Source organism: Pseudopipra pipra, chromosome 9 (genome assembly GCF_036250125.1).
Source record: "Pseudopipra pipra isolate bDixPip1 chromosome 9, bDixPip1.hap1, whole genome shotgun sequence".
Taxonomy (NCBI): Eukaryota; Metazoa; Chordata; class Aves; order Passeriformes; family Pipridae; genus Pseudopipra; species Pseudopipra pipra.
This window is the reverse complement of record NC_087557.1, coordinates 2584300-2610316: the sequence shown is the minus strand read 5'-3', so window position 1 is coordinate 2610316 and position 26017 is coordinate 2584300. Positions and strand designations below refer to the sequence as shown.

Below are 26017 nucleotides of genomic sequence, written 5' to 3'. Positions count from 1 at the left end.
CTTGGGGCTGTTTTAAAATTACACCAGTAACATCTTTGTTTTGTTTTGTTTATTACATAATTTAAACATTTTGCTGATAAATTTTTTTTTAATGACTGTTTTTTTTCATATAGCAACAGAAAAAAAAGAAAAAAAAGGCTCCAAAACTTTTGACAAAGGTGAAATCGGTGGCATGACAACTTCAACCCCTTTCCCTCCCCCCTTTATTTATTTTTTCCCCCAAAGGGTGTTTGAAGTTCATTTCTCTTTCAGCAAATTGCACTGTTTAAAAGTGGAGGTTCAAAGACCAAGACCCGCAAGCTTCTTCCCACCCCTCCCCTGCACTCTGCAAACCCCAATCCTCACCTCCCTGGCAGTCACATGGATCATCACAGATGATTATTTTTTTCCCATACCCACCCAAATACATTTTTCCAAATGGGTCCCAGAGCTGAAGGACCTGTTACAAACCCCCCATCCCACCCCCCATCAGTGAGTTTTGCTGAGCTGATACACGAAGGCGCAGGTAAGACTAGTCAGACAGAATATACTCATCATCTGTACCACAACACTACGTCTCTAAGCCATGCCATCCTAACCATGATGGGGTGGGAAGCACTGGCGTTCCCACGTCCCATCCCACGTACCTAGGGAGGGAGGGAGGATCAGAGGTGGCTCTCGGACATGACACCTTCCTTCCTTCTCCATCTCCTTTGTTTTACTTCCCCGTGTCTTTTCCTCAGTGGGAACCCACTGTCTTTCATACCCCTTCCAAGAGGCGCTGCCCCCCCAGGAGGTTCAGCCCCTCTGGGTGTGTTTTGGAGGCTGGTTGCCACCACTGCTGCTTCTCCTCCAGCTGGGAGCTGAGAAACACGGTGAGGTCTGGCAAGGAGGGGAGGCTGCTGTGTGGAATACCTTCTGTGTTGGGGTGGAGAGGGAGAGGAGACTGACAACCTGAATGTGTGACAACAATGGGTGGAGTCCAGCACCTGGTTACTCGTTACCTCATGGATGAGGTGTCCCACCACAGGCACCCGCCCAGCACGTCAGCTGAGGGAGCTCAGTGGGGTGGTGCTGACCAGCTCGAGCTGGCTGAAAACCTCCCTGGAAAAGAGGCATTCCTGTTCTCTGAGTCCCCCACACACTCGCCACCCTCTCTGCTTTGGCATCTCCAGTCTCCTCATCCCATGGAATACGTACGCAACCACCTGGAGACACCGGAGCTGCTGCTGAGGGACTCAGCTGCCGAATTTAGAACAGTTCCCGAACAAACCTCACCGTGCAGAGGGAAATCCCTGGTAAGGAAAGACCTCTTCTGGGGCCTTTGGGTGAGTCACATCACCTCTGTCCCTCATGATTTCCCTTCTGGGAAGGGCTATGTCGTCCTGAGAAGTTGTCAGCTACTGTTCCTAAAATGCTGCCTGCTGCAAGGACCCTGTGACCATGGCCTGCCTTGTTTTGTCCAAAGCTGTTTGCTGTTCCAGGGATGCCAGCAGCACCCAGCAGGCCAAATTTAGTGCCAAGTCTCACCAATTGAAGCTTCAATGAGAGCTACTTTGTGGACTTTTAAGGGATGAAGTAGAGGAAATTTCACGTCTTTCCTTGAAACACCGTGGAGGACTCTCAGCTACAGGCAACTGTACGGCTCCACCTAAAGCAATATAAGGTTAGATGGAGCAAAGGGAGAACAGAAGGTGAGGGGTAAACCTTCCTCCTTGTGGCTGTGACCTTCCCCAGGAGCTGTGCAGGGTCCTTGCACCCTAGAGATGCTCAGCAGGTCACGAGCCTGCTCCAGCAACCCTCCGCTCCACAAGGCTTCAGTAATTGCTCCCTGTTACCTGCCCTGGCACGTCTCCACCAGGCTCCATCCCCGGCATCTGGAGGCACCTCACAGGTGGGAGAGCAGGAGCCTGGCATGTCCCAAGGGATGTGCGAAGTAGCCACAGCTGGTTTGGGAGGGGGAAAGTATCATGCATTTAATGAACTCTTCAAGAAGAGGAAGAGAGTCGGAGAGGTGGGAGAAGGGGGAAGTTTACAGACAGAAATAGTGATCTGAAGGCCAGAGGATGGTGATGGACCCAACCAGCTTTGGGGAAAATTGTCAACAGAGGTTTTGGCTCACTACCTGCTTCTTTCTACCTCATTTCTCGGCTCCATAAGTGGCAGATCCCTTTCTAGGTGCTATGGGTTGGAGTAGAACATCACCCCAACTCAAGTCACCCAGGGAGTGACTTGAGTTCTTGCAGCCAAGGGAAGGTGAGACATGACATTTTCCCTGCAATGCTTTGGCAGCGATGATTGCCAAGGCCTCTGCTCCCTTCTCCATGATTTTTCAGGACCAGGAGGAGGATTTGGTTAGCTGGGCTGTCCTATTGCCAGTCTGGGAGGCTCACGTGCCATGAGGCACCAAGCCGGTGCCAACCAGGGTTTGGTTGGTCACTGGGTCGAGAGGCTCAAAGGGCTCGCACTAAAACTACTGAATAAAAAAAATGCACCTAGATTTATTGAGCTTAAGTTCTGTAAGATGATGCAGAAGAGGTAGCCCCTGCTCTGAGCATGCTGGGAGGACGGACCAGGGGGCCTTTTCCCAGGGACATGCTGGGAGGGGGTGCCGGGGCAGCCTCCCCTTGAGCACACCGAGCACATCGCTCTCGTACCGGTTCCTCCTCCCTCCCCACGTGTGCAGGGCAGGGCAGTACCCCCAAAAAGAGACCAAACTGTTCCCTGGACATTGCTGCACGATGGAGTGTTGGTGCCGGGGGTGAGAGGCAGACACAGGCAGGAGGCCATGGGATGGGGAGAGAGATGGAGACACGGACTGAGAGAGAGAAGAAAGAGTGATGGAGAGCTGCAGGTAGGCGGGACACGAGGGCTGTCTCGCTGCAAGGCCTCTGGCTCCTAGCCAGAGGCGTTGATGTACAGCTGGCTCTTGAGGATGTAGTCGATGACAGGCTGGCAGAGGTAATCCACAACGTGTCCATCCCCGTGCTGCAGGGCCAGTCTGGGGGCACGGGGGGAGAGAAAGGGATCAGAGCCCACTTGGATGGGTCAGGTGTCCATGTGAGGACAATGGAGGGGCTGGCTGGGGGCACCCTGCTCTTCCCCCAATCCCCCTGCATCACCCACCTGCTTTTGGTGGAGCTGACGACCGACATGGGGTGGTTTGAGTCATCCTTCACCACCAGGATGTTGTTCTGCAGGGGAAGGAGGGAAAGAGGAGTGAAGGGATGGCTTAAAAGCAGGTGTCTGCCCCACCAGCCTCCCCACCCTGCTGGCCTTGGGAGGTGGCTGCATGGTGGCTCATCCCACCCAGCCGCTGAGAGCATTTGACCCCGAGACATTTTGTGCCCTGTGGCAGAAGTGCTCTCCTGGGTAGAGAGAGGCTGTGGGTCCTCTCACAGCCTTCCCTGGCCATGTGTGCATCCACTCACTTTGTACTTGCGGAGGATGGAGGAGTGGTTCATGATCCGGTCGGGATCTGCTCCATCCCGGGGCACCACCACGATCCCGAACTCCCCGACGATCACCTCCATCTAGGAACAACCCAAAGTGTGGAGAGCTTTATAATCACCCCCCACAAAACCTGCCACTGTCTGCCAACCTCCCCTACTCTGTGAAAGCTGGGCCATGGTCTGGATGGAGATGGAAAGTGAGTTTGGGGATATGTCAGCAGCCTTTCGCAGAAAAACAGAATTATCAAGGCAAGTGGTCTGCAGTGGATGAAATAAAAGGCACGGGGTTAAATCCTATTACTGGGTGATGAATTCAGACTTTGAGGAGAACTCACGGTAGAAGGAGGTGGCAGCAGAAGAGGTTGCCTAAGGAGGACATTTTTGCATCCTTTGTGCTGGGCTTCAGGACTTGCCTCATCTCAGCTTTTTAAGCCTTTCAGAGGAGATGCCTGCCACCTAATTGCTTTACAAAACTTAGGACTGAAGATGTGGTAACTGAATTTAGAAATGGTTGAGAGGTTCAAGGAGGGAGGTTTGTGCTGACTGCCTGATCTCAGTGAAGAGCTGGGGGAGACCCCATAGCCAGCACTGCTCTGGAGCAGCATGTGGGTCATTAACCCATCCTCTCTCCAGGGCTGGTGTTCTCCCATGAAAATGTGGCTTCTTCAGGCAAGGACCAACAGTAAAAGCTGTTGATTTGGCTCTAATTGTGTTTAATTTCTAATGTCTGGGCAACTTCTGTAAAGATCTTACTTCCTACCTGTGCACCTCACTCTGCTGGGATTGGCATCTACTTGATTCTGCCTCCTTCTGAGGGACAAGGAGTGGAAGCACAGCCTTGGGATGGGCTCACCCTGCATCCCAGATTACATCCTCTGCATGGGCAGTGAGTGGGAGCAGGGCTTGAGTCTGTGGAAGCCCTGTGGAAGTGTGTAGGGGAGGTGAGGGTCAGGGTTGGGAAGGAGGAGGCAGTGGGGCCGGTGGGCACAGTTCCTGTCATCCCAAGAGACCTGAGTGGCTCCCAAGAGCATGGGGTGTGGGAAGCAGAGGAGGAGGAGGAAGGGAGCCTGGGGAAGAGGAGCATGGAGGGATGCCCAGCAGTGGTGACTCACATCCGCCTCGTTCCAGAGACCGGGGATGCAGAAGGACTCCAGCAGGTCGCTGCCACAGAGCAGTAAGATGCGAAGCTCTGAAGAAAAGGAGAGAAGCTCACAGGTGTGAGCACATGGGGCTGAACAGGCACCAGCCCCATAACTTCAGGGTTGGCTTCGCAGCTCAGCAAGAAAGTTGTGGCATGGGAAGGAGCTTTCTGCTCTGACAGGCCCCTAAAGATTTATTTATTTGCACAGCTGCCAGAGAAAAGCCATAAACCCACTCAGAGGAGTGGGAAGAGGTGGCTACATGGGAGGGTGCCTCCCTGTTCGGCATTTCCAGGTAGCCAAAGCCTCTGGGCTCTGTGTGGTGTAGGTGCTGGGATGGCTGTAGTGCCAGGCTGTGTGTGAGCTTGCCCATGAAAAGGGTGTCAGAGCCACCAGCACTCTCTCCACACAGACCTCTGGGTGATGTATGGTGGGGCCACATCTGGGGCAGCCTGGTGGGCCTGAAACCCTTACAGGGCTTTAGAGGAAAGGGCAGCTGAAATCCCTCCTGCTGCCGTTCAAGGCTTTGCAGGGCTGCAGGCATTGCCAGGATGGGATGACACCACCATGGGAGGGCACTTGGGGTGATTGTCAAGGCATGGTGCCATGGCAGGTCTGTGTCTGCACGGGGGACGTATCCCCACTGCTCACTCCCTTATTTCAGCTGCTGTCTGCCAACAGGGCCAGGCTCAGCACAGTTAAGCACTGCTCCTGTTTCACCCCTGAGCCCCAGTAGCTGGCACCGGGGTGAGATGATCCTATATCCTTCACTTGCCCCTGGATCTTTTTCCAGTAGCTCGCGAGCCACATGGCGCTGGCCCAGGGGAGCTGGGGGGCTGTGCACTCACCGATCTCCTCATATCGCATCACTGTCCCCAGGTTGGCATTTTCATCTGAGAAAGGGAAGAAAAAGAGAGGTGCTGGTGCCTGGCCTAGCACAGGGGGCTGGGAGGAGGGCTGGGGGCTGGACTGACACTGGACCTTTCCTCTACGTACCCACAAATGTGAAGCGTTCCATGGGTGGGCGAACACAGCAAATTCGGCTCAGACTTTCTCCCACCTTCCCCAGGATTTTTGCTAAAAGTGAAGGAAAATTAATGGGAGAGAGGTGGTGCAATTAACCCGTACAAGCTCTTCAGCCACCCTGGTCCTGCAAGATGCTCCTGTGCAGGAACTGCTCCCAGCACCTCCCTGCCACCTCCTTTCTTGGTCTTAACTCCCCAGAGTGCTACCCTGTGCCTTGAAGAGACCAGCTGGACAGCTAAAATCACTAAGAAAACCACAAGATGTCCATTTTTATGGGATTTAAGTAATGCTCCCACTTCTCCCTAGCTAATACTTTCATGTCCCGTATCCCACTGGTTCATAGGGGATCCAGCTCCATCATCTCTCCTGCCAGTTCTTCCCTTGCATGCACCCTGTGAGCATCAGGTACCTTTTCCTTTAGCTGCTCTCCCTGCCTGGACATCATCCAGCTGAAGCCCAGTGAGATTTTACAGCCATTTTATGCTGTTCTTGGCTCCCCTTGCTGTGCTGGATGGTAACTTCTCCACTGCACCCCCACCCCACCCTGGGCTTGGTGCATGAAGCCAGATGAGCCATCTGTCCAAAGACAAGGTGATGGAGCACTGTTCCTAATGCTTGGCAGCCCTGGCTGGGAGGTAAGGGGTCAGTAGTAATCCCCCTCTTCCCTACCCTGATGCCACCTACCTGCAGTGGGCTTGTTGGAGACATTGTTGTTGTTCTGGTAGATGTTCTGCGAGGACTCATTCTGGGGCTGGCCAATCACAGGGGTGATGGAGGGCGTGTTGACATTGGAGAGGATGCATCCAGTCACTCTCTGCAATGAGGGAGAAGTGTAGCTGGAAGAGCGTCTTCACCCCAGCAACCTCCCAAAACATTTTTGTCCCCATATCAAGCCTCCCCACCCTTGGCTCAAGGTCATCTTCAGTGACAAGTATGTCCAAGCTCACTTTAGGATCCCCAGTCCCATGAGCCTGAGGCCAGCAGGACCCTGTGGATAATGACTTGTGATTAAGGTAGTGCTAACTTTTTGTGTGGAGCCATGAGGCTGGCAAGGAGCAAACATGTTCTCTTCTCCCTCCCAGTCCCTGCAGGAGAAGTAAAGCATGGCCGGCGACTCCTCAGCTTCAGCATCATAGTCCTTGGATGCACCACACATTCTGCTGGGCTAGTTAATGCTGTGTCTCCTGTCTGGGCTGCCTGTAACTTTGTGTGATGCTCTTTCATCCATTTCCCATCTTTGGTTTTCTTGCTGTATCCAAGTGTGCCAGCACCCCTGCTTCCCTGCAGTCACCAGAGGGCAGCCACCTTTTCCCATGGCTCTCAGACCTGCCTGGGTTTTGGAGGGACTTTTCCTGCTGGGGTTTGTGCTCCCAGAGACTTCCCAGGTGCTGAATTTTCCCACTGAGTTTCTCCATCAAGTTCATACAGCAGTTTTGGCTCAGCTGGTGAGTGGGAAGGCCCATCCACCTCGCCTTCTCCTCTGGGAGGAACCAGTAGGCAGCAATAATGATTTGGCTTGTGCCCATCCCTGCCTTCTCTCTGCCTTCACCCCTGCTCCCCTCCTGGTGTTCCTGGGTCCAGGATGGCTGCTGGCTCCAGCTGGAGGGCCCAATTTCCTTCCAACATCAGAGCAAGGAGCTCAAAGTGGCTGTGACAAGGAATCTTGCGCCTCTTCCAGGTCAGGATCTCACAGATGTTCCTGCAAGTCTTCTCTCATCCTGTCTCAGACATGTTTTAGTTGTTCCCACACTGGGGGAAGAGCAACCCCATTCCTGCACCCTCCCCATGCCCTCACCTCTGGGTGCACCCCCGGTGCGGGGACTGCCTCACCTTCATCAGGTCACGGTGGTGCTCCAGCACACTGCAGGTGGTCTGCCAGGTGTCCTGGTAGCACTCCCAGGGGTCCACCCTGCAGGAACACAGCAAGGCAACAGCGTTGGCCGATGGCCACTGGACCTCCTGACCGTGCCACATCCTTCCCACCGGGCTGGCCAGCAGTGCCACAAGCAGCTACCATCACTCCACAAGTGTGCCATGGACCATGTCCTTCCTCCAGCCCTTCCACCCAGCCCTTCCTAACAGCTCTGGAGACCTGAACACATGCCAGGGTACCTTTCCGCTCTTGGTACCCAACTAACCAGCTTTCATTTGGATTGGATGTGACTACACATGTCACAACCCTGTTTCTGAGGGCAGCCCAAGGTGTTTCTGGTCCCACCTCAGCCACCAGATGCCATGTGGTGATGCTGGGAAGGTGAGAGTCTGTGGGCTGGTGCTGCAGGTGTGGAAAGGGAAGGTGCCACAGCACAAAGCTGGGGTGGGCTGAGTGACTTTGAGCCTTGCCCAGACACCACAGGCTGAGCAGGGGGCTTGCAAGACCTCCTGAATCCCCAGAGCTCCCTTGAAGGGTGATCTAACCATCTGCATCTGTTCTCTGCTGGACTGGGAGAGGAAGGTCTTTGGTTTTTAATCAAGCTTGGGCTTGGAGAGGAGAAAGTCTGTCCTGGAGCTCTACCAGCTGGTGGCATCTCTGCTTTGCACACAGGCCTTTGCCACCGCGGGGCGGGGAAGGGGCAGGGGCTGCCAGGCCGCTGATGCCACAACAGGGTGGGCTCTGCCACTCACCTGATCCAGTCAGAGGACTGGACAGCCAGCTGGCACATGGTCAGGCGGTGCCGGCTCGAGACCAGACCCTGCAAAAGAGGGTGAAGGAGGAATGGTTACATCATACCCTGGCCAGCCTGAGCTTGCAAACTTTCCTGGGGCAGAACATCAGGCTCACTCAGGTGAGACAGGCCAGAAGGATTCGTTCCTGCCCATAAACATTTATTTAAGCTCCTGTTTGCTGGAAGGGAGGAGTTCCTGCTGGGCGTCAGCCCTGACTACGCACCAGGAGGTGAGATTTGCTCAGCACCACCACTCCCAGCTCCGTGCTGCAGCAGAGCCAGAGCTGGGGTGGTGGTTTCTTGGTTAAATTTCTCCAGCTTTCAGGAGAGGAGGAAACTCTCCACTCCTAATTTGGAAAGTGCTTCTAAAGGCTACCGTTTTCATAGTTTCCATCCCCGCAAAAAAAAAAAAAAAAAAAAAAAAATTGACTTTGAAATAATTAAAACAAACCCAAAAAACTACCCAGCAAGATGGCCACCACTGTTTTGGGTGAGAACATTTCTCTTTGCTGTCTAGTACTTTGGTTGGTTATAGGGCCTTGCTGTGGCTTTTATCCAAAGAGTGAGTGGTTTCATCCTTTCCCTCCTCTCCGAGACTTTCCCATGGTCAGGAGCTGCCCCAGGCAGAAGATGAACAGGAAGGGACCATGGGTCAGGCAGTGCTGCCCAGTGCTCATCCCTGGTTTCAGAGATACCATTGCACACAGGAGGCAGAGAGGGAAAATGGGGACAACCCACCGTCTTCCCATAGGAGTCATGCACGGGCGAGACGATGCCACCGATGACGATGAAGCGTCCGGTCTTGTGCAGGTAATCCCGGGCTCGCTCTGTGGGGGGAGGACAAGGAAAAAGGTGCAGGGGGGTTTAGCTGGACCCACTGAGCGCTGCAACACCATGGCACCCACCAGCCATGGCCCAGTTGATCCCTCAGCAGCCTCACGGCTCTTACACCGCTCCTGGCCTGTGCCAACACCACGTGCTGCCCACGTCTGACAGACTTGCCAGAGTCCCTCCAGCCTGATGCCCATTCTCAGGCTGGTATTTCCAAATGGTGACATTTGAGGATAAAAATACTGGGGAAGGGTTGCTAAATTCACATGATCTCCTATGTGCCCACCCCAGCTATTGAGACGGTAGCAAGAAAAAAGAAGATAGGAAAGGTAAAAGCAAAAAGGGAGATAAGATTGATGAGTCATTAGAAAGTCATTACAAAGAGCTTTTTTTTTTTCCCCAAGCAAAGGAGCTGTAAATTATTTTGCATTTGCAACAAAAAAGAACATTTCTGAAACTGAGGTGTTTTTGGGATCTGTCAGCCATCCCAAGATGTCACTGTGCATCATATCCTTCAGCCACCCTGCTCAGGGGCTGGCACTTCCCCAGGGGATGCGGAGAAGTCCTGCCTGAAGGTGCAGCAACAGTGGGGACACAGTTTCAGGGAGCCTTCCTCCCCCTCTCCACTTGCACCCAGCCCCAGTGGTGCCTCTCTTCAGCTCCCATGCCCTCCCTTCTGCTCTGCTTCAGGGCAAAAATTCAGCTCTGAAATTATTTTAGAGCTCCCTTGCAACAGCTTGGGATGGATGAGGAGCACTCATACATGGAGGGAAGTGAGGGGGGCTAAGCAGGGCTGGAAGGTTGGGTTGTCTTGGGGACAAACTTTTTATTAGGGCCTGTAGCAATAGAGCAAGGAGAGATGGTTTTAAATCTAAAGAGAGTCAGTTTAGATTAGATACGCAGAAGTTTTTTACTCAGAGGGTGGTGAGGCCCTGGCACAGGTTGCCCAGAGAAGCTGTGGCTGCCCCTGGATCCCTGGAAGTGTCCAAGGCCAGGTTGGACGGGGCTTGGAGCAACCTGGGCTAGTGGAAGGTGTCCCTGCCCATGGCAGGAGGTGGAACGAGATGGGCTTTAAGATTCCTTTCAACCCAAACCTTTCCAGGATTCTATGTCACTTGGGCAAAATGATTATTTTTTTCTGAATTTTGACATTTCTACTAAGGAATATTGTTCAGCTATTGTGTCAGCTAAAAGTCAATTTAGGAAATATAATTGCCATGGACCTTTTTCCCCCCTCGAGGGCATTGAGTAGCCCCAGGCCTCTGTGACAGCCTGTGGATGATTTACCAGCCTCAATAAAACCTCTTCCTCAGACTCACCCGAAATCCTCACCCTGGCTGCCTTCCCAGCTCTTGTGCCCTGGGTGCACCAGCGTCCAGGGAGGGAAAGCAAGCTTAAATCATTTGATGGGTGCAGGGAGTAAAATTCGATTGCCTGAATTAGATGTACCGAAATTATCCCTCCCCGTCCTCAAAATCCTTGGGGAGTACATGCAGAAAAACACAACATTCAGGTTTTTTTCAGGGGCAGGGAGGACCCAAGATTGATAGATCAGCATTTACCTTTCTATCACAATGCAATTTAAAATGCAAATTAAAAGAAAAAGTAAATTCCCTAACAAAAAAGATGCCATTGAGTTTTAAATAAACACAAACACATCCTTTGATTTCTCCCTGCTTCACTCTGACTTGATTTTATTTCCAAAAGACAATTAAAAACACTGATCTGTTCATCTTCACGTATGGCATCTTTATAAAGTTCTCTCTTAAGACAAGCTGAACAACTTATGTGTGAGCTGTGCTTCATGTTCTCAGGGTTGGCTGATGGTATTAGTTTGCCTTGAGTTTTTGGTGGCTGTTCCTCAAAAACATATACAACTAAAACTTGGGATCTGCATTTTTAAGAGTTTGTTGTCTACCTCAGAAACAACAAACAGAATTTGAATAGGTATGGAAAATATATAAATGTATGGACCAGTAAATCCTTGCAAGGGAAGTATTTGGGCAGACATGGGCTATGAAGCAGCAGTCTCTTGTAGGGAATGAAGGGCTGAGCAGGAAAGGGAAGACCTGCTTTCTGGTCCTGCCTTGCAGAGCACGTTTTCACATCCCAGACTGGTCCATTCTCACTTGTTTTTGGGGCAGAGCATGTCCCTTTGCTTGCAGGGCTGTGTCCATCAGGCGACTGTGCTGTCTCGCCTGTTTGTGTAGCTGTCAGCTAAGTCAGACCTTCACAGCATCCACTTCAAAACTAAAGCCTTTAAAAAGATTGCATTTTCTTAAATGACATGTCAAATCTTGTTTGGAGAGGAGCTGTGCCACTAGTGGGGCTGGCATAGCGACGGGAGCAGCCACCCTCACTGCTGGGATGGTGGCAGAGGATTTGGGGCAGGTGGCACTGTGGCTTCAGCGTGGCACAAGTAAGACACTGAGGTGCTGCAGCATGTCCAGAGAAGGGAACGGAGCCAGGGAAGGGTCTGGAGCACAAGTCTGACAAGGAGCAGCTGGGGGAGATCAGTCTGGAGAAAAGGAGGGACCTTCTCACTCCCTACAGCTCCCTGGTGGGAGGGTGGAGTCAAGTGGGGGTCAGGCTCTGCTCCCAGGGAACAAGGGACAGGACGAGAGAAAGTGGGTTTAAATTGAATATTAGGAGAAATTTCTTCACAGAAAGGCTTGTCAAGCCCTGGCACAGCTGCCCAGGGCAGTGGTGGAGTCCCCATCCCTGGAGGGATTTAAAAGCTGTGCAGATGTGGTGCTTGGGGTCATGGGTTAGTGGTGGACTTGGCAGCGCTGGGGGAATGGCTGGACTGAATCTAAAGGGTACTTTCCAACCCAAATGATTCTGTGGTTCTATGATTCTAAAATTGCCGTGTTAGTTTGCAGCATCTAGGTGTGTCCTCACTGCAATCATGATGTTGTGCTTAAAGCTTATTTTTATTTCTTTTACAGTTTGAATCTTCTTAGGCTGATGTACTCTTCAGTGGCTAAATGGAGAGGACAACAGGCCTCCATAGCCAAGCCTGTCTAAACATGTTACCTCATCGATCCTTGAGCCCTACCCTCTGCACAATGCAAGACCAAACTGCTTTAGCTCTTGTAAGAGACCTCGGGGGTGTTGGTTCATTCCCCACCCTGGGAGGAGGTCACAGTGTCTCCTGGCACGGCATGTGCTCCTGGCAGTGCAGAAGGGGGTTTGGGTCTCAGCATCTTGAAATGGTGGGTGATCAGTGCTGTGGCTCCGTGTGAGGAGTAACTAGGGGTTGGGCAGCAAGGGCAGGGAGACGGGATGGAGGTCACTGCTGACACAGAAAGGGTAGAGTGGGTGAGTCTCCTGCTGTCCCTGGGTCTCTCATCCTGAAAGGGGGGTTGTGCATGGTGTGAGGCTGAGCTGAGGAGCTTCACACCCAAGCACAGCACTGGTCATTCTTCTGGGTTTCTGGAAACAGGACTCTGGGCTTGGTGGGTTATCGCTTTGAACCACCGTGGCTGCTTTGATTTTGCAGTGCTTTCTCCAAGCCCCCAGGTCCATGTTATCAGAAAAGACTTCTTTTCACAAAATTTGCTGTGTCTTTTACACAAAATATGCACATAACTGGTCTACTCTGGCCTCCAATCGGGAGGTCTGGAGACACACTACCTTTAACTCTGCTGCTTCTTTTGAGAACACACGCAGGATCACCCTTGAGGAGAAAAGACAATGCAGAAAGAATCATGTCTTGCAGAATATACCACCTAAGGAGTCCTTCTGCTGTGCCTTTTGCAACCGGACTTGTCTATCTCGCATTGGCCTTTTCAGCCACCACTGTGCTTGCAACAAACGTGGATAGAGCCCTCCCCAAATCTTCGCTCATGAAGCTCAGCCATGAAAAAAAAAAAAGGATATCAGGTTCGTGGTCTCCCTGCAGGCACTGAAGACACTGCAATAGCTTTGTATTCTGGCCTATTCATTGTTCTTGAGCTCAGCCTTCTGTCACGGCTTCCTAGCCCTTTCCCAGCCCATTTCTTGCCTGTCGAATGCTTATGATGTCCACAGACCATGCCAGACCCCAGAAACCCCCCTCCGGTATTTTCATTTTCTATGAGCACTTTATCTCCTGCCACACCAATGCAAGGATGTCGGCTTTGGAAGAGAAAAGCTCATTCCTCTTCCAGTGTAAATTGTCTGTAATGCTCCAGGCGCCCTTGATGGCTTTTAAACCTTGTTGACATAAATAAACTCCCGGTGATGGACCCTGCCAAGGCGTGCATTAGCCCACCAGCAGCATCACTTGTGTGATGGGAAGCTCTCAGCGCCCTGGCTCCACGCCTGGTGGCTGGTGGATGACCTTAGCCTGGCTTTGTTGGGGAAGGAAGGGACAGGGGTGACACCTGGACTCATCCCAAGCACTGGTGACACCTCCCCGCTGCCCCAGCCCAGCTTTGCTCGCCCGCCCTGCAAAGGCACTTCAAATATTTTTGGCTCTGCTGCTTTCCTGTGGGATGACGGTGGGGAAACACCAATCACTGGATGCACTCCAGGGCTACAAAAATGGTAAGTGGTGATGTTGTCCAGACTGAATGAAAAAATAGCATCCTGCTTCCCCAATAGGAAATCAGGCCTTATTTAGGAGATGTTTCTTTTGGAGGTTCTCACTGAGTATATTCAATCGCAACATCTCAACTCCTCTGGCGCTGCTCCATCACCTAAATTGACGTTAACGAAATCAAATATTCTTCATGTTCAATTTTTCAAGGTGTAATTTCAAATTTTATTTGCTTTGCCTTTACACCGGGGTCATCTGCACACCCAAGATTCCTTTTTTGCTTTTTTTTTGTTTGTTTGTTTGTTTTTACAGAATAAAGCCACCAGCCAGCTCTGATTTATGCCCCTTTCCCCATGAGGGTTGAAGCTGCAGCTCACTCACACTCTGTGCCAGCTCTCCAAAAACACACACAAGGGTGGCAGGGAGGCAAGTTTTGCACAGCCTTAATTGCTCTTCCCCAAGAGCTGGGGAAGAGAAGGTGCACAGCCATAGGTGATGGAGAAGGCAAAACCACTGGCCAGGTGTCTCATTTTTGTTTCAAGGAATTTGGCCTCTGACATCCTTGGAGGGGAGGTGGGATGTGGCCATGAGGTGCCGAGGGCAAGGCAGGCGCTTCCCCACTCTCCTGCAGGGGAGAGTGACCCAGATACGCCAGCACACTGTGTTTTATTCTCAACCTAGCAGCACTTGCAGGACCTAAATGGTGCTTCCAGAGCCCATCTTGGGCACAGAGCCAGCAGTTACTCTCAGACTAATTGAATGATGTCTCTGTGTATATATATATAGAGTATATATATATAGATGTCTCTGTGTATATATATATATATATATATACATATATATGTATGTATGCATGTCTATATAAATCCTCTGAATCAGGGATGTATTCATCAGAAGTGTCCACCTCTCAAAGCCCAGCTCTCCTGCCTGGCAGTTCTCTTCCCCAGTCAGTGTCTTCACACACCCATCACCCACAACCACACCTTGGTTAGAGCTGGGAAAACCATTGGTACCTCCCTTCCCTGAGCTTCCCAAAGGGACATTTCTACTAGAGCAAGCCCTGACTGCTCTTCAAGGGAGGTTTCTCCTGTAGGCAGAAGCAGGAGAGTGGTTCTTCACCTTGAGATTGACCCCTTCCAAGGCAAGCCTGGGGAGATCCCAGTGTCCCACTGACCCACATAGCTTGTCCTGCCTTGAGCTCAGTGTATCTTAGACAATCTCAGTCAGATTCCCAGGAGACTTTTGGTTGGTGGAAAAATCCCATTAAACCCCCTAATGCTTAATGATTTTTATCTCCAAGCTAATTACTCTGTTACACACTTTCCCCCAACCCCTTAATCCATAGCTGCATCCAAGCACTGTAGAAATAACAAATTTGGGAAGGATTTCCATGCTAAATGTCTTCAGCTGTTGGTGCACATTTGTTTTATTGGCTTTTCATAAGCACAAAATACCAAATACCTCGACTCATGGTGGAAGTGGAGGCTGGGAAAGGCCTCAGGAAATGACACTGCAGCATCTGACCCTTCCATCTCCCAGCCCACCCAGGTCCCCACCAGTGTCCAACTCAGAGCCACCTGAGTGATGACTAATGAGAGTCATGCTATCACCATCTGTTGACCACTCATGGCTTCACAGCAGAAGAGTGAAATTAGATGTTTAAACAAACTAAAAATAATAAAAGTAGGAGACTTGAGTCACAGTGAGCTGACCTAGAAATAGCAGAGCATTTGCTGGAGACCCAACTAGACGGGGCCTGGGCAGGGGACCTGGCTGGTCCCAGGTCATCTGGGTTTCTTAAATTAAGCCATAGAGGAACAGCCTATTTGATCTCATTGAAATTGAAACTGGAGGCATCCTATTTTTCCTCTCTTTTTTTCAGAACTGGGGTATTGCAAGGGCCATTGTGTGTGTGAGAAGTTACACAGGAGCCTGGTAAGAGATCCTGCAGGTCCCAGAACTTGAGAAGAAGCATCTGAGGAAGAGCCTGGCAAAACAACCTCCTGGAGCAGCCAACCCCGCTGCAGTGGAGCAGGTTAGAGCAGGCATTATCCATCAGGTGAGCAACATGAGGAGAGGTACAGGCGTGTTGAGATGAAGCTGCCGCCAGCTCCTCCAGGTAGGGACTGGACCTCCTTTTCTGTCAGGCAGGTAGGTGATCACCCCAGTGCTGTAACTCACACCACTTCTACAGAGAAGCAACATAACTTATTGCTCAGAGATCTCCATCCTGGCATCATGGGGAGAGCAGGAATATCCTCAGCACCTTGCTGGATCTCACCTGAAGGATAGGCAGCTCAGTCCTGACAAGGTGCCCTTGTTAAATACCTCCACATGGTATTTAATGCCCAGAGCTGCTTCCTGGGCATCTTGGAGGTTTTGGGGCTAACAAGGTGAGGGGAAGCATCTAATAAGGTAAAAGCAACTCTTGGTAGGTAAAAGGCTGGGCTGGATGGGGCTTGGAGCAAGCTGGTCTAGGGGGAGGCGTCTCTGCCCACAGCAGTGAGGTTGTAACAAGATGCTCTTTAAGGTCTCTTCCAAACTATTCTGTGATTCTAAAAATGGATGATGAAGGCGACTTCACCTGAAGAAGGAGTTTTTTTGAGCTCTCTGCTGCAGGGCAGCACCAAAGCACCTTGCTTAGAAACCCTCAGAGAAGGATTAAGCATCTCTAGGTAAGATGAGTGTATGGATGGTATTGAAGAGTGAAAGGCTGTGTACCTTTCTCTGTCTGGTGCAGTAGCTGCCACCCCACAAGTCAGCAAGGGCTGGGCATGCTGTAGTGTGGTGCAGGGCGGAATGAGTTTCCCTCTTCCAGTGTAGTATTTTCCTTGTTTTTTAGAGAGAAATGTGCTAAAATGTGGATTTGCCAGTGCTTGGTGTAAAACGCCACTCTGAGCACCAGGGTTTATTTAAGTACAAACCAGGGGAATGAACATCACTTGAGGCTGGGCTGGGAGAAAGCGGTCAGAGGGATTTTGGTTGAAGCCTGTCTCTTCTATGGGGTTTTTGAGGCTAACAGCTTCCAGCTGGTATAAAGAGACATAACATGCCACCCACAGTAAAGCAACATCAATTTGTGGCACAAATCTGGCCTAGAGCTGGTATTCTGTGGTTGTGTCTCAGCTTCAATAACAGTCTAAATATCAGGAGCAAAAATAAACTGTTTGGCAAGCAAAGGGGAGGGTATTCCAGATAGTCCTGAGTGCTCCATTTGAACCAATTTTTGTAACCCTGGGCCCATGGAGAGTCACACAGGACAAGGGTAGCAGCAAAAGGCAATATTTTCATTATCCTGCCATGGTTTTGTATTTCGCTTTCATCAGAATGTGGGTGGAACATCCAAAATAGGACAGGCACCTCAGTGTACATCCCTGGAGAGGTCCTGGTCCACATCTCAGCCAGGGAAATCGGTATCACTCAGTCCCTTAAAAAAAAAAAAAGGGAAATAAAACCCCAGCGGATTTCCACACTTGTTTTCCAGTGCCCTAATTTCCCTGTGGAAGCGCTCCGTTTGTTTTCATTTCCGAGCCGTTGTAGCACATCAAAGGCAGTGCTTCGTAACCCTGGCGTGTGTCGTGCTGCTCCTTCAGGCTGACGCACAGCAGGGTCACAACCCCACCAGGAGCAGGGGATTGATGGCTCTCAGTTCCCCGTGGAGCACAGATGGGTGGCATTTGCGCTGCAGCTCTTTGCTGGTCTTGGGCTGCCTCCACGAGGGCTGACCCCCGTGTGTGGGCCTGACCCTTGTTTTGTCTTTGCCGGCAAAGCATTCGGAGATGCTGACCTCGCCTGGGATCAGTGTTGGCTGAACGAGGCAGGCAGAAAATATCCCACCTACAGAGATGCAGAAAGGCCAGGGGATTGGTGGTGACAGTGTGGGGTGGCAGAGGCAGCCATGGTAGGACTTCAGCCTTTTGGTGACACCAGCGGGATGTCACATTCCCGTTTTGTACTAGTGAAACCCTCTCTCTTTGTAGATCTATTCCTAAGACCTCACTTACCCCAAGAGAAGCATCAACAATATCTTTGCACAAAGCACAAGTTCCAGAAGCAAAGCTACACCTTTCAGCACCCCAATTCAGCTTGTGCTGGGAAAACTGGATTTTCTTCTTCCCCTTGCCAATAAACCCTAGTGAAATGTCATCTCCTCAGGGAAGGCTTAAGCTCAATTAGGGGCTGTTGGGTTATCAATGAAAATAGAAACCTTTGTGGAGCAGAGGCTGAGCAAATCCTTCCTTGCCTGGCTCAGAGAAGGACTCTCCACCCATCCCATGGGGAGCTTCTCTGCCTTTGCTTCCTATTCCAGATCCAAAACAGACTTATCTCAGTTCATCATCTTCTCCTGGGGCAAGCCCTACAGCGGCTTTTGAAAATACATATTTCTATAGACTCTAGGTTTCTCTGTTCCCAAATATTAATTTAGCATTTTTCTGCTGGTATGACCAAGCTACATCCAGCAGCTCAGGCTTACTGAAGGAAACCACTTGATGCTGGAAAGGGACAGGCAAAAATGAGCTCCTGACCTGGGTTGTCTTCTCTGGACGTGACTGCACACTATCAACATGTGTAAGCAATGCTGCTTTGAGGGGATAAGACCTGTGTCCTGTCCCTGGTTTGTTTGCAGGGCTGTGATGGACACTATAGGCTTTGTCTGGCTTTCTCTATGCAGGGCACTCTGAAAATTGAGTCCTGCTTAGCTGGACACTGGCGGCACCATGGGACTGCTTAGATTGAGGGGTTATAAATGCCAGAGAGGGCATGCTCATCTCAAAATCCAGAGGTGACCTGACCCTGTCTCTATCTTGGGCTGATTTTTCTGTCTTAGAGGTTGTTGAGTCCTTCTGTGGCTGTCTTGGGTTCCCTGGTCCCAGGTGGAGATTGAGGTTAGGGTTAAGGTTAGGGTAAAGTTTGGGGTTACCTGTGCTGCACACTCAACACAGCTGAACTATTTCTGCTTGGCCTTCGACCGCAAGTGGTGGGATGTGGTCTTGACCCCAGCTCTGATGCCTCTCTGTGCCTCCTTCCTTGACTCGGGGGATCCCTTGCAGCCCCCCAGCCTTGCTGCCAGAAGGCATTTTGCAAGCCTGGAGGGTGCAGGGGTGAGGATGCCTATTTTGGGCCAGCTACTGCTCAGATGCACAAAGATCAGCCTGCTCACAACCCACTCCTACCCCAACCTACAGTGGTACCCGACTCACAGCAGCCTGGCAGGGAAAGGAGGGATGTGACTCCTCCTTGGTGCACCAGTCAGGAGAGGTTTAGTGAGGTCACACTGGAGATGTGGGCTGCCACTGGTGGGGTTTAGCATGCAGCTAATCAATATGGCATCGGACAGGCTGCTATTAAAAAACATCAGAGAAGATGGTAAGGGAGGTGAGAGAATTGTAGTGAGTGCAAATGGCTCTTAAATAGAAGCAGAGCCCCTGTTTCTCTCTTGAATGAGGTTGTAGCACTGGATTTCTCACTGCCAAGTTTGTTTATAGTCGATGGAAGTAAAAGATGGTACATGGCACATTTTGGGAGGTGGCATTGTCATAGAAACAATGTGATGTCTCACAGACCGTAATAAATACTGCTAAATATTTAAGAGCTTATAAATGTTTTAAAAGAATCCCTGAGTAGTTATTGATGGAGTTTAATCTCGTGCTTGGGAAAACTCCTCCTCACTTTGGGTCATAAAGAGGAGAGGAAACGCTTGAGATGCAGGAAGCCGGTGATAAAGGCCATGAAAAAAGGAGCCTGTATGGGGTACAGTGATGGGAATGGGACATTAACTGATCTATAATGGCACACAAAAGAGCCATGGGTGCTGCAGTCCTGCCTGTGCTGCTCTGTTCTCCCAGCACAGCACCCAAGAATCTGTAGTTTCAGCATGTTTTGGGCAAGTGCTGGGTGTGGAGTCATGTCAGCGACTCACCCACCGTGGCATAAGGCTGGGCTGAGGGGTTTCACTGTCTGCCATCACGTTGAGCCAGGAGCACCTGGGGATGGGCACAATCTGCCCTCCCAGACCCCTTTCACTGATGAAATGTTTCAGCTGTTTTCTGTGATTTCAGCTGCTTGGATGGCAGTGGAAGCTCCTTGCCTGCGTTGCAGAGAGGTGAGCACGGATGCTGCAGCTCCCCTGGGCCGACAAATCAACCTGAGTGTTGTGAGATCTGTCCTGGCTCTGTCTTGGTCAGGTCCTTGCTGGTGCTGCTGAGCCCCACCACTGCCATGCAGAGCCAAGCCAGGGCTCAGTCAGGCTCTCGCTGTCCATCCAGTCCTCTCAGAACCCCCTCACCCCTCCCGCTCCATCGATCGCTCCCGCTAATTACGCATTCTGACTCCAGCCCAGAGATGAAATGGAACCAGGAGGCAGCCTCGCAGGGGCCCAGACTTCTTACTCATGTTGCAGACAGCAGAGCAAAACCTCTCTTGAGCTCCTGATGAGCTTTTGTTGGATGTAGGCAGAGAATTTTGCTTCTGGACATTGGTAGATGTATTCCCATTTGAGCAAAAGGGGAAAGGGTGAGCTGTCATTCTGCTCAGGCATTTCTCCCAGCTCCATCCCAGGCAGCGACGCTCTCATTAAACTGCTCTGCAGTTCAGTCATCTCAATCAAATAGGAAAAAGTGATTTTTGAAATTCGGGATGTTAAACAACACATCTTAAACAAAAGCCTCAGCTCCTGCCTCTTCATCCCTCTTTACTTATGGAACTCTATCCCTTCATCTCAAACCAGCCTTTGTGGGATGCAGCAGCTCTCAGTGCTGCTCCTCTACAAGGACTGCAATGGATAATCAAGGAGCAGCCTGCTGGGGTTTTTAATTGCTCACATTTTCTTAAGAAGCCAAGTGGAGAGTTTTACTTCTGATCGCAGTCTTTCGTTTTTTTCTGTCAGAAATGGTTTTTACCCAGCTGTTGGTTGGGATATAAACTCTCCTCAACAACAGATGCACATAGGATCTAGGGAAAATTTAATTCTAAGTAGACAAAAAGGGAAGAATAGTGGTGATTTGCTGAGTTTCAGGATTCAGCTTATCTACAAGCAATGTTCTTCTGTGCAAGTCCAGGTCCTGGCACTGTTTGAAATGAAGTAGATGGGAAACTCTATGGCCAAACGTTTAAAAACAGCTGAGGTACCAAGACTCCCTACAAGAAGGTGACATCTGAACAACATCTCACAAACCCCTTCCTCCTACAGGAACATACCTGGAGCAACCCATCACCCCATGAACCAACACAAAGGAGATGAGAGTCAGGATACAGGCAGATGATACAGATATAATTAAATTGCCTATTTGCTATTGAATGTTTGATAGTGCCCAAAAAATAGCAGTAAAAAAATCCTCTGACGGAGTCAAACAGTAATATCCCAACCATTTTTTGGGGGGTGTTACCCAACCTGCTGCCTCTGAGTGCAGCTCTGAGCATCCCCATGGATCCCAGAGTCCACACGGCTGGACCTCATGGGCAGCTGGAGGGGGGAAGGACAGCTCAAACCTTCCCCTGCACGGGCAGGCATGTCCCCAGTGAAGTTCTGCTACTCAAAGGTTGATGAGAAAAGGTGGAAAAGGGGATGGAGAGGTGATCCAAACCCTGGAGATGAAGATGTGTCAGGCTGCTCTTACAACTGGGCAGAAATAAAACCCTGTTTGATGAGCAAGGCTGTTTGATTGAAGCCAGAAGTTCGCACATAAAAGGATGGATTGTGAGGAATTTCAGAACTCTAAAAAGGCAAGAAAAAAATGTTTAATGTGCTAAAAGGGGGAATGTGGGCAATTACAGAGAAGCCTTTTCTTCTATGGTTTAAGGAAAATGAATTTAAAAAAATATTGAGACGCTGCATCTTGATTGACCTGATAGCATCTCTCCCCACCAAATCCTTCATTTCAGTCTGCAGAAATCGTCAGAACAACCCTCTGATTCTCACATATCCATGGGACAGTACAAGCCTTTTCCCTTGCAGAACTACGAAGAAACTCATCTCGGCGTCTTCCTTCCAGCTCCAGCAGTTTATTGGCTCCCTCTCCAGTCCTGGAACACACAAACCCTGGAGCCTCTGACCTTGCCTGGTGATGCCTTTAATCCCAGTATTTTACCCAAGGCCACCTTCAAACCGAACCATGGGGTTGTTTTGATTGAAAAAACGTGCTTTCTACCTTGCTCTGCAGAGCTGCCCTTTGATTTTCAAGCTCTTGAACACACTTGTATTGGGGCTCCCTGAGCTGGGCCAAGGTGGGGAAATGATTTAATTGTCAAAGCAAGCACAGGCTCTTTGTCTGGCAGGGCGCCGGCACAGGCTTCAGTGCATTAGCAGGGCTGCACAGATTAGGTTTTGCTTTTGACGTTGGTCCCTTGGCTTTTGTCCTTTGGGTGGCATTGTTTGCACGGGAAGGAAGCAGGAGGCAAACTATGAGGAGGCCAAGATGGAGGGAGATGTCCTTTAGGCAGCAAATTCCACTCTGCGTGTCCCCAGCGGTTCGGCACCGAGATACCAAAGCCAGCGTGGGGATGTCTCAGAGAAGGATCCTCTCCTGAGCTGGCTGCAGGGGAGGAGGGCTGAGCTTCAACGCATGCTCAGAGTTCCTCTGAGTGTCAGCAGGAAATTAAGGTGAATTGGTTGGAGCTTGGTGTGTGCTGGCCGAGGTGAGCAGCAGTGGCGGGGTTTTCATGTGGCTTTAACACAGAGATTTTTCTGAATCTTATTTTTCTCCAATTTTTGCATGGGCTGCTCTGCTTTTTCTTCTCTGTATCTCTTTAGGGTATAAATGGAGTTTCATTTCAGGTGAAAGGCCATCAATGTTCATGTCAAGCTTTAGAAAGAACCTCTAGCCTCTCTATTCTCCTGCTTTATCTCCCTGCCACAGTGGCATCCCAAACTTTTTCTCATAGCCACCTAAAGCTAGGAAATACAACTCAAATTTGTGACTCAGAACATACATATATCTCAAAGCACAGCAGATACCACAAATAACTCTGAGAGTTTTCAGGACTGTGTGGGTGTTTCTGTCAACCCCTTGGTAAGGATGGCTGTACAGCACCGTATCTCACCTACTTTTTTTGTTATGTGTTATGTATCTTATGCTAAGTATTAATTGATATGTATGATATATATTTTATACACACAGATGTGGATCAACTTCATCTGGGGGGCCCCAGTGATCCAGAGTTGTTACTGGCAGAGGATGGAGGGAGCCCTGTTGTGGGAAGTTCAGTTCCACACACAAGGGTCAGTGGTGTGTTGCACTTGCAGATTTGGGGTTGTAAGAAGAATCCCAGCTTTCTGGAAACCCAAGGCTAATGATGAGTCTTAAATTCACATGACTGGTGGAAAGAATAGCCCTGTGGGAACCTTTCCCCCACTAGAAGAGAATTCCACATAATTAGCCCATCTCCTATTCAGACAAAAATCCTATGGGAAAAGGTTGGCTTTTGGCCTGAATAAAAAATGGTAAAATCCATACTGAGAAAAATGATGGTTGGCATATAATGGTATGTCTGCAGTGACATACCCATGCAAATACTGTTCTTTCTTCTGGTTTAATTAGTGCCATGTGTTAAAGAGATAAATTTTCTCTCTCTACGTTAAGCAAAAAGTTCTCCTATCAGGCTCTCAAAGCCCAGGTATTTGTCTGAATGATAAAGACCATATTTTTGCACAAATTCAGCTGTTTAAAATGCAACACTTACAGGATGGAGCACTGTTTTGGTTGAACTGTACAGCACAGAGCAGAATAACACAGATTTTGGTTGAGATTCCCATGGCTTCATGTAATTATTATTTTAGACTTGGGGGGAAGCATTCCTCAAATAAAAATGATCAGGGATCAGGTAAATTCTGTCTTTTCCCTGTGGAAGTCTCACTTGTCCTATCAGGTATCTCAAGACTTATATTCCAGGATTTCTACAGGATACATGCATAGAAAATTTCCACATCAAGCCATCCTCTGAGCTAAAACATGTCTTCCTGAAAGATGTCTGAGTGTTCATTTACAGCCTTCAGGTGATAGAGAATCCATCAGGTACCAGGTGCTTTCTCCTACTACATGATTACCTTCACTCAAACCCACACACCACATCTGTAGCTTGAAGTTGTGCAGGATCCAAAGCTGCTCTTGGCATGTCACCAGTCCTAATTCTACTGAATAAAGGAGCCCCCTTCCACCAGATATCACATATCCCTCCACCAAGCAGATCAAGTTGCCCCTTAACATCTTAAAGAATGGATCCAGACTGAGCCTCTCTAGTCTCTTGCCACAAAGCCCGGCTTCTGGAGCTAACATAATTCTTGTCACTGGTCCTCTGAGAAGGGCTTTGCTAATGCTGTACATGAAAATAATACAACCTTTCTTCTTCTGCTTGATATTCCCCCCCTTGTATCTGCAAGGATCACATTTGCTGCTGTATTTACAGCACCACACAGAGTTTGCATTCAGTGGGCTGTGTACAATCCCTCCTCAGTCCCCGACACCGTTACTGTTTGGCAGAAGACATTTGCCTGTTGTTTATATTGGATGTGCGTTCTTCCTCGCTGGACATATGACTTTGCATTTGACTTCACTGTTTGAACAAGCCCTTTTTACCAAACACCCCAAGTCATGCAGCACAACTGTCTCATTACCAGCATGAATTGCTATTCTGACCTCTTTGGGGTCATTGGCACTTTTTAGCGGCAGGGATTATATATTTTCTTTCACATCTTTGATAAACATACTCAACAGTACTGAGCAAAAAAAAAAAAAAATCTCATTTTGAGTCTATAAGAACACCCACTGCATACTAATATCTCACCAATCTTTATTTTCGAAAATATCTTCTTACTGGTTTTTAGTCCACTGAATATGGGCTGCGTTGATATTTGCAGTATTACTTAATCAAAATAGGGCTAAATGTGAATTATAGAAATCTGTTTCATCAGTGGTTGCTTCTATCAACCACATCCCTGTAGTTTCATGTAATTATTATTTTTATTTTGAAATAGTTCCTCTTGATCCTTGTTAGCAATTTCTTTTAGCTTAAGCAATAAGATTTTTTTGAAATTTCAGGTATGTTGTTGCCCAGGACCACATTTTTCTGGCACTTATGAAATGGAATAGCCATGTGATCATTTGCATCTAGAAAGCCATAATTTTCTAGCCTGCTGCCCAACTCGTTATGGTCTACAAAAACAAGGTCTGACATAGAAATAACCTAAGCTGATTTCAATTATTTTTGCACTTAAAAACTTCTGTACAGCTTTTAGAAACCCCAGGGATGCTTCTCCAGCAGTAGCACAAGACCTTCGGCATCTGCTCCCCAGCCTCAAATCTCCTATCAGACATAAAGGATGGATCCTGCCTCTGCACTCCAAGAAGGGATATTAGAGGAGCTGATCTTTCTATTCTCCTTTTTTCAGTGGTCTGCAGTGGACACTTCACCTTCACACGACTCCTCCCCACCCCAAGTGAGTTGCTGTTTTCATAAGGGATCTTCAGGCATTTCGAGCTTTACCCAAACCGTCAGTATTTATGGCATGTCAGACTGCCTTTGATGGAGATTGCCCTTCCTCCCTTTCTCTCTCCCTCCCTCCTTCCCTCTTGTCTTGCCTGAGCAGGCTGTAGCAGTGATTTTAGCATCCCCATCATCTGTATCATAGCATGGATGCTTGGTAATATCCATCATCTCACAGGAACATTTCCCATTCCTCAGACCTGGTATCAATCTAAACGTCGGGTACTCTAATATCTTGATTAACTGCCTGTATTTTTGTTGACTTCTGTGCCTGGCTGTGGCTGCCTGGCTGTCTCTCCTCCCTGGCCAGAGGAGATGGAAGCGCTGCAGCGGCCGCAGGCTCGCAGACCCCGGGGCTGAGCGGCAGCGGACAAACACGGCCAGGACCGACACCGGGGGACTGCGGGGCGGGAGCGTGACAAGGGAAGTCCAGAGGGGAGAACCCCGCTGTCCGAGGGGGACAGTCCCCAGGGATGAGGGCCAGGTCGGGGAGGCCCGGGCGGTCCCCTCCCGCGGCGCGTTCAGCACCACCGGCCGCGGACAGCGCCCGGCCCCGCCGCGGACTCCGGAGCGGGGCTGCACCCCGAGCACACCCCGAGCACACCCCGAGCACACCCCGAGCACACCCTGAGCACAGCCCGACCCCCCTTCAGCCCCCCCATCCCCAACGCGGGGTGCAGCCCCTCGCCTCCCCCCCCCGCCCCGCCGCCGTGGGCACTGACCGAACATCTGGATGTGGCCCTTGGTGATGGGGTTGAAGCTGCCGCAGGCCAGAAGGATAACGTGGGTCTTGGTGGTCTCGGTCATGGTGCGGCCCTGCTCGGCCCCGCCGCGGTCCGTGGCTCGGTGCGGCTGCGGGAAGGAGGAGGGAGGAGGGATGGAGCGGGGCCGGGCGGGAGCGGGGGCGGCGCCGCGGCTGCGGGA

The 26017-nt window shown here is 50.2% G+C and overlaps 1 protein-coding gene across 1 annotated transcript; it reads right to left on the bottom strand.

Moving 5' to 3' along the window:
* Nucleotides 1–34: 34 nt before the first annotated feature.
* Nucleotides 35–26017, bottom strand: NMNAT2 (nicotinamide nucleotide adenylyltransferase 2). The gene is made up of 11 exons (XM_064664099.1): nucleotides 25816–26017; nucleotides 9001–9089; nucleotides 8222–8289; nucleotides 7427–7505; nucleotides 6281–6410; nucleotides 5567–5647; nucleotides 5419–5463; nucleotides 4544–4620; nucleotides 3411–3512; nucleotides 3106–3173; nucleotides 35–2980 (listed from the first exon to the last, which is right to left on the bottom strand). Exons 1-11 carry the CDS (start codon nucleotides 25898–25900, stop codon nucleotides 2878–2880), a joined length of 927 nt encoding a protein of 308 aa, XP_064520169.1. The 5' UTR covers nucleotides 25901–26017; the 3' UTR covers nucleotides 35–2877.

Coding starts and splice junctions, on each gene's coding strand:
- NMNAT2 (XM_064664099.1), bottom strand. CDS start 25,900: ATGACCGAGACCACCAAGACCCACGTTATCCTTCTGGCCTGCGGCAGC. Junction 9,090..25,815: donor GGGCCACATCCAGATGTTCG/GTCAGTGCCCAC, acceptor CTCCCCCCACAG/AGCGAGCCCGGGATTACCTG. Junction 8,290..9,000: donor ATGACTCCTATGGGAAGACG/GTGGGTTGTCCC, acceptor CCTCTTTTGCAG/GGTCTGGTCTCGAGCCGGCA.